This window comes from Cervus canadensis, chromosome 23 (genome assembly GCF_019320065.1).
Source record: "Cervus canadensis isolate Bull #8, Minnesota chromosome 23, ASM1932006v1, whole genome shotgun sequence".
In the NCBI taxonomy this organism is placed as follows: Eukaryota; Metazoa; Chordata; class Mammalia; order Artiodactyla; family Cervidae; genus Cervus; species Cervus canadensis.
In genome coordinates, this window is record NC_057408.1 from 56,392,617 (window position 1) to 56,407,104 (window position 14,488).

At 44.2% G+C, this 14,488-nt stretch overlaps 1 protein-coding gene across 2 annotated transcripts in view; it reads left to right on the forward strand.

Annotated features, from left to right (window-relative positions):
- Nucleotides 1-14,264, forward strand: part of VAPA (VAMP associated protein A) — a 37,301-nt gene extending 23,037 nt beyond the window's left edge. For both annotated transcript variants that reach the window (XM_043443792.1, XM_043443793.1), the window contains exons 5-6: nucleotides 8,773-8,946; nucleotides 10,984-14,264. In XM_043443792.1, coding sequence (XP_043299727.1) covers nucleotides 8,773-8,946; nucleotides 10,984-11,142 — 333 coding nt within the window. In that variant the 3' untranslated portion in view covers nucleotides 11,143-14,264. The remainder of the gene's footprint in view (nucleotides 1-8,772; nucleotides 8,947-10,983) is intronic.
- Nucleotides 14,265-14,488: the final 224 nt, after the last annotated feature.

Below are 14,488 nucleotides of genomic sequence, written 5' to 3' on the forward strand. Positions count from 1 at the left end.
TCTTTTTTTTTTTTTTTTTTTTTCCATTCTCTTGATGGACACTTGGGTTGTTCCCATGTCTTGTCTGTTGTAGATAATGCTACTGTGTGAACATGGAGGTGCAAATATCTCTTCCACATAGCGCTTTCCTTTCCTTCAGATGTATTCCAAGAAGTAGAATTCACTGAAATAGGGTTGACTTATTTTAAAAACACGTTTGGGTATTTTCTCACTTTTATGAGTTTTATGCAATTTTTACAGTTGTTTAATAAGCACAGAGCTGTCTTTCAACTGGGCTTCTCTTATGCTCTGGATAGGAGACCATTTGAGATTATAGTCTGAAAAGGGCCGGCACCCAAGTAGTATTGGAAACCAAACCAGAAATTGAGGGAAATGATATGACTATGATAGATGGGCCCAGCCATCTTCCACCTTACACAGGGAGGTAGCAGGTTCACCAGACAGAGACCAGCCCAAATTATCCAGCAGAGTGGCTTTGAATCTGCTAAAGGCTTGAACAGATACTGCTTGGTGAGCCCAGGGCCCCGCACCATGGAGCTAAAGCCAAAGTAGTTTGGTTCCAGAAGTTTTTCAGAGTAGGTCGTTAGAAACCTGGAGTGTGTTCAGCAATTTCAAAGTTCTCCAGGGAGTATCTGATCCTGAGCTTGATAAACTAGCTGCAGAAGGATTTGCACTTATTGAACTACTTGGACTTGTAGTATAGTTTTTACTGACCAATTAAATTATAGGGAATACTTGCTAAAGGTAATGATTTTTTAAAGCAATTGATTATGAAAAACTTTAAATACTTAGAAAAATGAACAGTAAATTAACCCTTGTGAATCAGCTTTATAAACAATGACCAGTTTGATTTTATCTCATCTCCATCACATCCCATCTCACATATTGTTTGAAGTCACATCTCAGACATAATTAATTTCAGTCGTTACTGTTTCAGTATATATTGTTCAAAGCTAAGGATGTTAAGAAAAGTAGAAGAGTGAAGACAACACTGTCATTAGTCTTTGGAAATTTAATATATCATTAACATCACGCTGCCAGGCAGAGTCACAAGTGTCATCTAGATATTTGTAGTTTGTTTGATTTGAAATCAAACATACTGCTCTTGGATGATATATTTCTTAAGACTCTTAAACTGTAGATTCCCTTGTTTTCCTCTTGAAAATTGTTTATTAAATCAGGTTTGTCCTGTAGAGTCTCCTATAGCCTGGGTTTTGTTGGTTGCATCCTTCAGGTGTCATTTAACTTTTCTGCTGTTTTTGGTATTTCCCATAATCGAATCTAGAGACTGGATTAAATTGAGGCTCATTTTTTGCTGGTGAGGGAGAGAGAGGACTGCTGTATAGATGATTATCTGTTCTTTCAGGGAGGCACATAGTGTCTTTTTTGTTTTGAAGCTAGCAGCTGTTGGTGTGTAGACAGTGGTTCCCAGCCAGGGGACATTTGTCCATGTCTGAAGGCATTTTTGGTTGTCACAGCCGTTGGGGTGAGGGGATTGCTACAGACACCAGTGGGTAGAGGCCAGGGACACTGCTCAACTTCTCCAGCGCACAGGACTGTTCCCGCAGCAAAGATTCTCTAGCCCTAAATGTCAGTCAAGTCGAAAGTGAGAAAATATGGTTTAGGTCCATTAATTCACTTAAGGTTGCGTAATGGTGATTCTGTCATTCCTGCTTCATTGTGTTAGAAGTATTTGGCGCTCATTTGATATTTGCTGATACATTTGGTGGTGGAGTTCTCAGTCTTTCTCTTAGGTTAGAAGCATCCACTCACTGTGTCCTTCTGACGATATGTTCCGTTAGCTTTGCCACCTCCTTCCTTTTCTCCTCGTTGCTGTGTGTTCTGTGGACTGACGGACTTAAACCCGTTTGTGTTTCAGCCCCTTAGAGGTACCATGTCGGTACCAGGTATTCTGTAAAATACTCTTTTGGAAACTGTTCCTGCTTAAACTCATTCTTGCGGTGCTGCTAACCTGCGGGTTCTACAAGGAACCCCTGTGACACAGGGATCACTGAAGTGGACGCAGCCTGCCCCAGACCTGCTATCTGAATTGTTGATTAACTGACTTCCTGTGGAGGTGTCAGCTTGCTGTTGTGTCAGAATCTTTATAGAAAATGTGAAGCATCAAAGTAACCAAACCTGGAGTGTTTATAATATACAAAATACGAAGTTTTTGTGTATTTGTTACAATGGTTAAGGATGAAACCTTATATATATGTATGGATACACACACGTGTGTAGAAATACATTTGAAACACCTCTTTTCTAATGCTTTATTCATGTAGTGATAAGACCCTGTTGGTAAGACCCTAATGGTATCTTGGCATTTCCAGTTCAGTGTTAACTACAGACGATGTTAATGAAACTGCTCTAAGATCATAGTGTCTTTGACATACTGCTTTCTTTCTAGCATCCATCGGTATGGTTATGAAATTACTTAATACCCCGTTTCTGTATTTGTGTCTTCACTTTAGTAAGAACTTTGTTTATGAGGGAATTAGGGCATGGTTGAGTTGTGTTTTGCATAGATAAAGTTTGTCAGTTTACTACAGATAAATTGGTTAGGTGCCATATGAAGCTGAATGCTGACTACACAAATTGATTAAAGAGGACACTCCCTTATTCACGGAAAACACACTTCTAAACAGTTAGTAGCATATATTTTTAGAAGTAAAGTACGAAGCATTTTTTAGTATATAGTTACGATTATTGTGTAGTAAATTCCCATGGTGACATGGTTTGATCTCTTATTTGTTTGGTTTGTTTGTTTATATGTTTTTAAAAGTGTGTTAATTTCAGCAAAATTCAATTTGGTCTTGACCAAGTTCCTGGTGACAGCCTGTGGTTTAATACACAGCTCCGTCCAGATGGCACTCGCATTGTGTTCAGTGCTTAATGTGTGGAGCTGAAGAGAAGCCCATGCCAGTTAGCGGCCCCTTCCACATTCACTCTGAAGAGTTGCCCATCTGAATTTAGGACCTTTAGTAATCAATTTAGAAAGCTTTAGTTAATATCCAAAGCTGATAGATGGTGCAGTAGCTATCATAGTTGTTATACTTTGTTCTCAGAGCTGGGGTAGGCAGCAAGTCTCAGCGTTGTGATGTTGACTCAGTATTTCTTAATGTTTGGTACTCCATCCCATTCTCACCCCTGCCGCAGCTCCTCACCCACCTCCCCGGGCCACCCCAGAGAATCAGACGGTCAATTAAACACATTAGGTAAGCCACCTGTTTGAGGATCTGTGTCTTTTTAGGTATGCTGTTAGTTCTTGGCGTTTACTGTTCCTAAAGACAGTTGGAAAAGAGTGTGTTATTATCTTGTTGATTTCCTCAGGGTTTTTAGAACCTTGATGCCAAATATATAACTAAGAAAATGAAGTTTTTGGTTATGTCGTAGGAAAGGTGCTAGTATAGTGGTTGAGTCCATTTTTTTTTTAATCATTTAAGGAAGTCATTTTTGCAATGAAACAGTCATAATGTATTTGAACCATCATTAGAATACGGGCTTCTTTTTGGGAAATAGGTCTCTGATTTGGATCACACATGGAATGGCCTAGGAGTCCAACTCTTTTGTCTTAGAATAAAAAGGGATACTGTTAACACTTCTTGGACAATTGTGCTTTTAGGCGCTAAGACTTGTGGTCCCCCAGTCCTCAGGACCCTGAGCACGTCTTTGGTGCATTTTAGCGAGTTCATGGCAAGCGCAGTTCTCTGAGTTGTTAACTCTTGTTATGATTATCTCTGTATTATGAAATCTGATGTCCAGTTAGTGTTCGTGGTTTTTTTAGGATGAGTGTGGTTTCAGATTAACTTGTTAGTAATGATATTTGATTACCTACTCAATTCTGTTGAAATAAAATTTTTTGATTTTTTTTTTTTAGGCCACCAACTATACTTGACATTTTCCAAATTTTAAAAAAGTACTACATTTCATTTATAAGCCCTCCATTTAACATCTATTAATGACATTTGCTTTATGACATAATGTTATTTTCAAGGAAAAAATACTTACCGTAATGAACAGTGAAGGGCAGTCAAGAAAGGGAACCTCAGGGGTCCTGTGTATAAAGATTTTTTATGATTAAGCGTACATTATTTTCTGTTGTGATAAAGAACAGATTGGTGACAGTGCATTATCAAGTGAGATGGAGTTGTCTTTATCATAGTTATTTATGTATAGTGACCTGGATATCTGTAAGTATTACTTGAGTCTGCTACAAGCTTTTTGTATGGTATTACCTTTATGTGTTTGTTAAAGGAATTTGAGAAGATAGAGAACTGTGGAGATACAGTGGTGTATTAGAAAGTTCTGTGGGTCTTTGTGTCTTGATCCTGGGAGGTAGGTAGGGGTGTGTGCGCGCATGTTTGTGTTTGGGGGAGGGGTGTCTGTGCTGAATACAGAAGTGTATAAATTATTGCAATTTTTGAACCCTTGAAAAAATTCATTTAATTTAAACATTGTTCAAGTTGAGTGTTTTCAAAGGTAAGAAAATGGAAGTGCTTGTTCATCAGGTATTGACAAGTATTCATTAGTAACAAAAATTAGGAGCCACGCAGGTAGAAGGTCCTCATTCTAGGACAACGTGAGGCTGGCCTAAGGTTAATAAGGTTTATACGTTTAGTTTAGTGAACATAATGCAAGTTGATTATAGCTAATTCATAGAAAAACTTCAAAAGGGTACTTTCTGCTTTAACGTAACTATTTTTTATTACTATTTCTTATGTGTGACGCGTCTTTACAGAATAAGTTGAATGTTGAGAGCCTCATGATCTCTGTGTTAGTCGTCCCCAGTCCCTTGCAGGAGCGGTCAGAGCGCGGTGTGAATCTGAGACTGTGTTTCCCCCGCACCTCAGGGCCTCGCTCCTCCAGGGCCCGCCGTGGCCGTCGCTCCGCTGAGCAGCATCAACAGCACAGGCACAGCGCCTGCCAGTTATAGTGCGAAGAGGGAGCCCAGGGGCTTCAGTGTGTTCAAACAGGAGAAGAAGGTTTGTTTCAGGGAGCTGACAGACAGACGAGTCTGCCAGTGTCACTGATCACGGTGACGTAGTCACTGAGCACGTGCGAGGTATTTCTTGTGTTTTATGTGCAGTACCTAGAACTGAAAATTTCAGCTATGTTTAAAATATGACAGCAGAACCACAGTCACTTAAAAACCACACTTACAAATTCTTCTGTTCTAAACAGCAAACACAATACTCGATAACATCCTGGTCTTGAGCAGAACAGTGTAAATGGGAGCATTATTATGAAATGGATGTGCTTTTTCACTGTCGCTGAGGTTTGGGGAGCATCCTCTGGGAAAGATCTGACAGGGGCAGCAGGTGTCAGTCAAGAGGGAGCTGGTGGATGTCACTCTCCAGGCAGGTGTTTATGTTTATATATAAGAAAGATCAGTGAGATTTTTGCTTTACGTCTTCTGTCCCATGCAGCTGACGGTCACTGTCTTTAACTGTCGGTGCCCCCGGGGGTAGGAGAATGGTTGCAGGAGCCCTACAAATCTGAGGTCACGTTTGAGTTTATTAGTGTCTCTGTGTGTGTGCGTGTGTACACCTAACATCCACTTGAGTACGACGCTGGCACACCTGTCGATGACCTTGATCTCCTGGCGTTGTCCCGGGTGCTGTAGGCTGCCACTCTCTCAAATTTCCTGCTTCTGGGAAGCTCCAGCTTTCAGAGACCACAGACACTAAGGCTTCAAAAACCTACTCCTTTCTCTAAAGGCCTAATACTTCTAACAGTTTTGTGATTTTAGTTTAGACGGGAGATGTATTGATACTTTAGTAACTTTATATTCAGATACCACCTCCTCTTAGCTGAGGTCTTATTTGGGCCTCCTGCGGTTTCCTGCCGCAGCTATGGGCTTTGCCCTTTACCCCTTGCACATGCCCTGGACCCCTCACTCCCCCGGGAGCCGCGAGTGTTGCCCAGGTGTGCGTTCTTTCCCTCCTCTGTCCGTCCCAGGGCTTCAGTGCAGAAACCAAATTTGCCTTTTATCCCACCTTTCTTTTTCTGCCCAGCCCCTAAGCCCTCACTGTTTGTAATTATCCCTAAATGGAATAATTCAGAGTATTGGAACTGAAATTCTAAAGGAGGCTTTCTAAAAAGTACAGCAGTAAACTCATCTGGGTGGAGGGGCTTGCTGCTGATAGGCTGAGTCATGTGAAGCTGGGTAGTGTGCTCTTAGTGGTATCACGGCCTTGACTGCTGAGTCTCTTCCGAGTTGCAGTGTTAGATGTGTGCAGCGTCACTGCTCCTTGACTGCTCAGCATCACAGCTTGTTGAATGTCTCCATTTGGTGTCCATGGCTCTCAGAAGAACCTGTCTCCTCTTTGGGGAGTGTCTGAAGCAACTCTCGGGGAGTGACCACGCAGTGGAGCCTGTAGTTAGGTCCCAGCAGCCTTGCTGTCTCCAGCTTATCCCACACCAGTGACGCCCCCACTCAACCCTTCTTTAGCCACCCTGAGTTAGGTTTTATATGCTTCCACTATAAATTAGTTAGTAAATTGGATTTCCTTGCCCCTGCTGTGTGTGCTGGCTGGTTTGCAGGGACCTGAATGCTTGTGAGCACAGGGTGTGAGTGCACTTACTCAGTGTGACTGTCTCATGACCTGCTGGGCTCACTTCTGACAAGTATTTGGGCTTCAGTATTATCTTGTGCATTCTAGTCTTAACATGTGTGCTCCACAGATTGGTTATGACATTCCTTTTCCTTTTCCTTATAATGGCAATATAACTACATTAAGGAAAGTTTTCAATAAAAAGATATAATTCTGTCACTGTGAGATGCTGTCAGTTGACGTGGTATTTAAAATCCCAGAGTGGGAGCTTCCCGTCAGATGTTAATAAGAGTGAAATGTTTAAGTAACTTTGGTGAGGCACAGAATAGTATTTAGTGACATCATGTCATTTAGAATGACACTTAAAAGATGTACATATAAATGAATAAGGAATTAAAAGTTATATGTATGCTGAGTTTATAAAATGTGTATATGAAAGAATATTTGGAAGGTAATATAGGAATAGTAGTTAAATTGAATTGACAAGAGAACGGGAGGTAATTTTCTCTTTCATATTCTCAATTTTCTAGAATTTCAAAGATTTGTTCAAAAATAAAAAGCCATTTGGGAAGAATTTGATGAGTCCTCATTCTAGTTTTGTCTTTGCTTGGTTGACCTTTTGTATCTCCTCTTAATTTCTTAGTCAGCTTTCTGGCACGAGGGTGATACTCTTTCCCCAAACCGGAAGAGTGCCGAGTTGTGGTATTGTGGACTGTTTGTCTTCACAGAGGAAGGAAGGCCACGTGCCATCCTGGTTCCCAGATGCTGGGCTGTTTCTAGGTGGAAAGTGAGAAGTCACTTGGGAAGCCATTTTGAAGTGAACTCTAGTGACTATGAAGGAAAGGAAGAGAGAAGGGTGGAGGGTACCAGCATCTGAAACGGGATTTTTAGCAGACCTGACAGGCTTGGCTGGGAAGGGAGAGAGGGGAGAATGAGGCCCGCACGGAAGCAGAGAGGATCCTGAAGCAAACTTCTTGGCACCCGGACTGGTGGGGATGCTTCAGAGAGAGATGGGGATCTGAGTGTCGACTGGGACCTCAGTATAATCAGTGGTGTTCATTTTTACATGGATCTAGACATAGGAATCAGAGCACAACCCCTTCATAGGAAGTACGTCTTGTCCCCATTTGCACTGTGTGAATTCCGGAACTGGGGTGCTGTGGCAGGTGTTGACTGTAATTAAATCCTCTGATGAGTACTGTGGAACTTGCCATAAAGTTAATTTTGAAAATGTTTCTGGTAGAATTTTATATCTGAATAAAGCAGTTTATACCTTGTTATCTGAAAAGTTACTTTTTTAGCAAGTAAAGTTTTAATTGAAGACAACACTTGTTGTGCTACTCCTGTTGGGGTGCTTGAAGGTGGAGAGGAGGTTCGGGTGGACAGGTGTCCTGTTGAGGCTCAGGGCACCTAGGGGCCCGGTGGGTCACATGGGTCAGCGCTGGCCAGACTTGAGATGTGGGGCTTGTAATTTAAAGTGCCAGAGCCCCACCTTGGCTCCTACTGAATCTCATGACTTGTAGCAGGGAGTGTTACTGCATAAATGTGGGGTCACTCGTGTTTGAGCACAGTCAGGCGGACTCCCTGCCTGCTTTTTCCCCACTACACGTGTTTGTGCTCATTATTTCCCCTTCAGGCTCCAGATCCTCCAGTGACTTTTTCTGTGAACAGAACTTGGGTTTTCTCCCACACATTTCTCTTAGGTGGTCTGATTTCATTTGAGTGGTTGTGACCACATCCCCCTGCCCTCTGGCAACTCACTCAGGCTGCAGAATCAGCACTGATTGTGAACTTCGTGTGTGGATCCGGGCAGGTGTCCCTTGGTGTCCTTGTTGAGTGACCACTGGCTGGGGTGCTGGGTTTAGGGGTGAACGCACAGACGAGTGACTCTTGCTCTCCCAGACGTTGAGGTGTTGTAGGGAAGGATCTTGGAGGACAATGAACTGCTTGCTGGCTGCTCTGGGGTGGGAGGTGGATGCAGAGCAGGGAACCACGTGTTCAGACCTTGGTGACCGCTCATGCTCACTATTGTCCTGTAAAGCTGGTCACAGGGGACCAGATGTTGGCCATTTTAAAAACTTTAATAATGAAATTGAAACTGGCAGAACTTTCTGTGTAAATAATTTCTTGGACAAGAATGTGGAGTTTAAAGTTTAAAACCTGTAAGGAGAGTTGTCAGTTGACAAACTCCACCTCTGCTATCTTTGTGATGCAGAATGACATGGAACCCAGCAAAGCCGTTCCACTGAACGCTGCGAAGCAGGATGGGCCCGTGCCAAAGCCGCACAGTGTTTCCCTCAATGACACCGAGACGAGGAAGCTCATGGAGGAGTGCAAGCGGCTGCAGGGGGAGATGATGAAGCTGTCGGAGGAGAACCGGCACCTGAGGGTGAGTGTCCGCGTGGTCCCCGCTGTCAGTGACGGCCTTGACGCCCTTCTGGCAGTTGGCTTGGGTGCTGGCGGTCGGCGTGGCCTTGCCACTTCCTCTGTTGCTGGTGCAGCCTCCGTGTTCTGGGCCTGGTCTTGTCGGTTGCGGCAGCAGTGCCGTCCCCGCGAGGGGCCCCCGTTGTCCAGGGCGGGGCACTTAGGTGTGCTTAGTTGGAGTTAAGATGTGCTGTGAGTCACATAAGTGAGTGAAAGTCGGTCAGTCCTGTCTGACTCTTTGCAACCCGTGGATCAGTCCATGGAATTCTCCAGGCCAGAATACTGGAGTGGATAGCCTTTTCCTTCTCCAGGGATCTTCCCAACCCAGGGATCAAACCCAGGTCTCCCGCATTGCAGGCGGATTCTTTACCAGCTGAGCCACAAGGGAAGCCCCAAATCCCTGTTTTGTATTGTTATGTTGAAATAATACTGGGTTCTATTGGATTCAGTGAAAGATACATTATTAAAGCTAGCTAATTATATCAATTTTGGTACTTTTTTAATGGGCTTAGAAAATTTTAAATTTTGTGCATGGCTCCCATTGAAGGCCCCTGTGAGGTGGCTTAACCTGTGCTGAGATGATTTTTCTGGCTGTTTCTCCCTTTCCCAAGTGCCTCTCTGAGGCCCCTGCACTGAGCACCTACTTGGAGGGTGGAAAGATGGTCTCTGTTTCACAACCACACTCAACCCCGTGCCGTTTTAAGGGGGCTGTTGTTTGCACTTTCCCTTTACCTGCTGTGACCTCAGTTCTGTGTTTGGTGGACGGTTTGCTCCTCAGCATGCTGAGCCCAGGTGTTCAGAGAGCTGAGGCCTGAATGTCAGGAACTGCCAGGCTGACCAGACTGGGAGGCAGGTGATGGAATTGACTGATGTTCTCTAGGAGATGTTGTTTGAAGAAGCATCCTGCTGTTTAAAAGATAAAAGAGCCTTGAAGACCGCTGGCGCATGAGTTGACCTCTGGCCCTTTAATAGCTCACATCAAGGCTGGCATTGTGGCAGCCTTCCGGGCAGGATCTCCCCACTGCCCTTCACCTCCCCACCTCCGCTTCCTCATCCAGCCTGTTCGTCAGAGTCTGCTGTGAGCTCTTACCTCACGTCCAGGCCACACCCCAGACCCAGGGAGGCAGAGTCATCGGGAGTGCCTTTTAAAGTTCTCTCTGGGACCAAGAGTCATTGTGGTGTCCACATAGGACTCACCAGAACAAGACCCAAATCCACAATGCCTCTGAGCAGTCAGTTATGTGGGTAGACAGCATGACGAGAAGTGCGTGGGGTGTTACTAGTGAACGCACGAGGGGAGGCAGTGCGAGAAGTGAGACCAGCTTGTGCTGAGGAGGTGAATGAGGGGTTGCCCCTTCTGTGGTCAGGGTGATAGGCCAGGTGAAGCCAGCTGCCTCGGTGCACAGGTGTGGGTGTTTTCCAAGGTCATTCTGCAGCTGGTGAAGTGTCATAACAGCCTCCTCCTTTGAGTGACTGCTATCGTGTTACTGAGAACCTTGTCCCCTAAAGTCCCAGACTGACTGTCAGAAATTGCTATGTGAGACAGCATCAGTCAGGATGGAGTGGCCGCTCTGGTCTGGAAGTGGAGACCACCTTGGAGAAAAGTGGTCTCCAGGCCAGGTGCAGAGCCTTGGGGGTGGGGTCCTGCAAGCAGCACTCCTCCTCTGTTGTGTCCCTCCCTCCTTTCTCACAAAACAGGGTCCTGTGTCTCCTCCTTGGTCCAGGCCGGGTGCCAGCCCTTCACTCACACCCTCCCTCTCCCCCAGTCCCTCAAGGTCTCAGCTCTTCCTGTGTGGGGCTGTCTTGCCACGTGTCTGTAAGCCGAACTCTGACTAGCACTCACCTGTTTCTGGTTGTCTGTGGCTGAAGGGCCCATTGTGAGGACAGTGTGGGCCCCCTGGGTCACCTGTGTATGGCTCTGTTGTCTGTCTGTGGATTTGTAGCTTGTGGTCTGATGCACATTTGTTTTGAAACCTCTTTTTGTGCCTGTGTTTTTTCCTAGGATGAAGGCTTACGGCTCAGGAAGGTAGCACATTCGGATAAACCTGGATCCACTTCAGCTGCGTCCTTCAGAGAGAACGTCACCAGTCCTCTTCCTTCACTTCTTGTTGTCATTGCAGCCATTTTCATTGGATTCTTTCTAGGGAAATTCATCTTGTAGAGTGAAGCATGCAGAGTGCTATTTCTTTTTTTCCTCTTGACCAGAAAAGATTCGTTTACCTGCCATCTCACTGGTAGTGTGGCCCACGGTGACCATGTGGCCCACGGTGACCATGCTTTGTGTGTACAGCGTCATGTAGGCCTCGCCCGTAACGGTCTCACGGTTAGAAAGAAACACGTAAGAACAGAGTGCTGGGCTCCGGACAGCGCCATCGTCACCAGACCGTCCCTAGCAGGTGTCATTGCACATTCAGTCCTTTATGAAATTCATAAATAAAGAATTGTTCTTTCTTTGTGGTTTTAATAAGAGTTCGAGAATTGTTCAGAGTCTTGTAAATGTTATTTTAATAATCCCTTTAAATTTTATCTGTTGCTGTTACCTCTTGAAATATGATTTATTTAGATTGCTAATCCCACTCATTCAGGAAATGCCAAGAGGTATTCTGTGGGGAAATGGTGCCTCGTACAGTGTAAATTTTCTCCTTCACCTTTGCTAATATCATGGCAGAATTTTTCTTATCCCTTGTGAGGCAGTTGTTGACTGAGTTTTTCATCCTTCCAATCCTGTCCCATGGTATTTAACACAAAAATAATAAAACTGTTAACAGATTCTTGCTTGATAGCTTGTTGTGTCTGTCGTGTCCTGAGGCGGGTGCCAGGGAGCGCGCTGTGTGGCGATCTGGGTTGTGAAACGCATGATTTACCTCACGGAAACCCTTGCAAGTGTCATGGTATTTGTGGTTCAAAGGCCTCATTCCTTTAAGGAAAGGAATTGATAAGATTTCAGGACACTTTTGGTATTTTGGAAGGTCATAATCCATTTGTCTTCAAGATAATACAAAATAAGCAAATATCATGAGAATTTTAAAAAGTGCTGTAATGTTAGTCAGTTTACGTGTCTGCCCTGTGGGCGCGATTCTGTTTAATTTATCCTGTTCTTAGGTTCTTGAGTGTCTGTCTTCTCAAGAAAGACTAATTTTCCTTGGTTCTAATCACTGCTTTTTGACCAGCCTAGTGCTTTTGTAGCATCTCAGAATAATACTTAAAAGTACTCCTGCGGCTCCCCCCTGCCCTGGTCCAATTTGACATGTGAGGTAACATCTATTATGGAATGTTGGTATTACCGAGTAAGCCTGGGCAATTCCTTCGTGAAAAATGACCTTCTTTGCAAGTCTCTGTGTCAACCACGTGAAGTGGGTTTTCAGTGTAAGTGCGTGGCAGTGTCTGGTATACTTCCCTGCACTTAAGTCTTATGTCTCATTTAGTTCTGTGTTGGCATAGAAAATCTTGAAACTAGAAAAAATAGATTGACTTTTTCTACTAAGTATAATCTAATCCAAGCAAATTTTGAGTTTTGAAAATAGGTGTTGGTTTTGTAAAAGAAGCACTGATATCTGAAAGGGAAGTTGGACTTGGGGACCTGGCGTGCAGTGAAGGATGTTGGCCCCACGTCTGTGTGTGCATTTTATGAAGGAGAGAAACAGCCTGAAGTATTTGGTTGCATTTTCATTTCAGATGTGTTTTGGGTTTGTCAGGTCCATGTGCTATATGGTGTCTTCTAGAAAACCCTTTTGCCTGTGTGCACGAGTTATGAGAACACATGCATGTCTCTGGAGCTGCCTGCCTGCCCAGGGCCCAGGGTGGATGCTCTTTCTGCTTAGAACCTGGGAACGCACGCTGGCAGCAGCCTTGCCATCCCGCCCCGTCAGTGCAGTAGCAGGCACTCCCTGGCCTAAATCTCTCCCTGTGATCAGTGTTACTGGTGATGAGCATCAGGCCGGCAGTTTCAGAGCCGTCAGTTTTCAAGCTAAATTTAGCAGAATCTCATTTGATGGGAATCCTGTGTAGTTAGGGTTCGTTTTGTTCAGCTCCTTTGATTTTTGATTGAGGGCTCTGAGGCCTTTTTGGGGACTGAGAACTTCCCTCGTGTCTCACGGGAGGTGGAGGCAGGGCCAGACTAGGAAGCCTGCTCTCTGGACTCCAGCTTCCTGTCTGTTTCTGATAACTTTGACATGACAGGAATAGTGGACATTAATATGCTGTTTAATAACTGTGAAATTTCCTGTCCTGAGATGAAACCACAGGCCGCTATGGAATAGTCTCACCTACATGTCTGGCTTTAATGTTTAGGCTAGGACTACCCCCTCCCAACTGGTAAGAGGTAAATGCATTTTCCGGAAGGCATTTCACAGACTGCGTGATGCAGTGGTTGGTCTTAGCTGGGAACCATTTACAACATAAAAGTCCACGTGGGCTCCTCCTCTGCTTTACATTCCAGGAAGCACTCTGACTGTATGGGAGGCGCCTCATTTCTGTATGAAGTGTGATTTGGTTGCTTTATGACAGTTACTTGAGAAGAGTCCCGACTGTATTAATTGACTGGTAATATATAGGCTAAACTATCTTTAACCCTTCCATGTTTAGAAATCTTTGCTCTGCCTGCCTGCTTACTTGGAATGTAAGCGTGCCGGGAGCGCACTGTTGACATCACCGAAGCCACAGCCACGTAACTAAGGCCTTAACGTTCTTACGTGATGCTAAGTGCACCGCCTTCCTGCGTTCTTTCTGTAACTAATGTACGTGATTTTGTCCATTCTTGTATTTACAAGAGACAGATTTAAGAGTTATATTCTGAGTGTGTCATATGTCACCTTAAAAAATGACATTTGGAAAAATGTATCAAAGTTGGTAATTCTCGTCAGGGAAAAGTAATATTCTTAATTTCTCCTTCTGTTATCTTAGCTCAGAGGTTCCCCTAAAACGGATGTTGTCTGCCATGGGATTTAGTTCTGGATTGTAATCATTCAAAATATATCACTTTGAAAACAAGTTTTACCCATAAGGTAAAAAAATACATTTCCTTACAGGGTTTATCCCTGAATTGTGATCTTCTGCCATTTTAAAAACATTCAAGCACTAATTTTCCCAGAGCTTTGCACATTGCTTTCGGTAATTCTGGTATGTGCATAGATTTTAAAACATTGACCTTTATGAGAATTAGGGGACGATCAAGCTTTTACCATGTGGAAAAACAACAAAACAAGGTAAATAAGTGATCTTCATATGCTAGCTTTCAAAGGGAGATAAACTATTGTGTGAATAAATAAACTGTTCAAAAGTGTGGTGAAGTGTCATTTTCCTTTCTAAAAAACAGCAACAGGGGATTTGATCTCCATGGAGTACGGCCATGTGCGTGCTCATGTTGTGTCAGGGCGTGATGGCGTGTCACTCACTGGGACTCGAGTCCGCTGGCAGGTGGTCGTCTCTTAGTGACCTTGACCTGGAGGTCAAGGGCTTTGGGTAGGAGACGGGGACAGCTGCACTCCAGTCCCGCCCTGAGAGCCTAG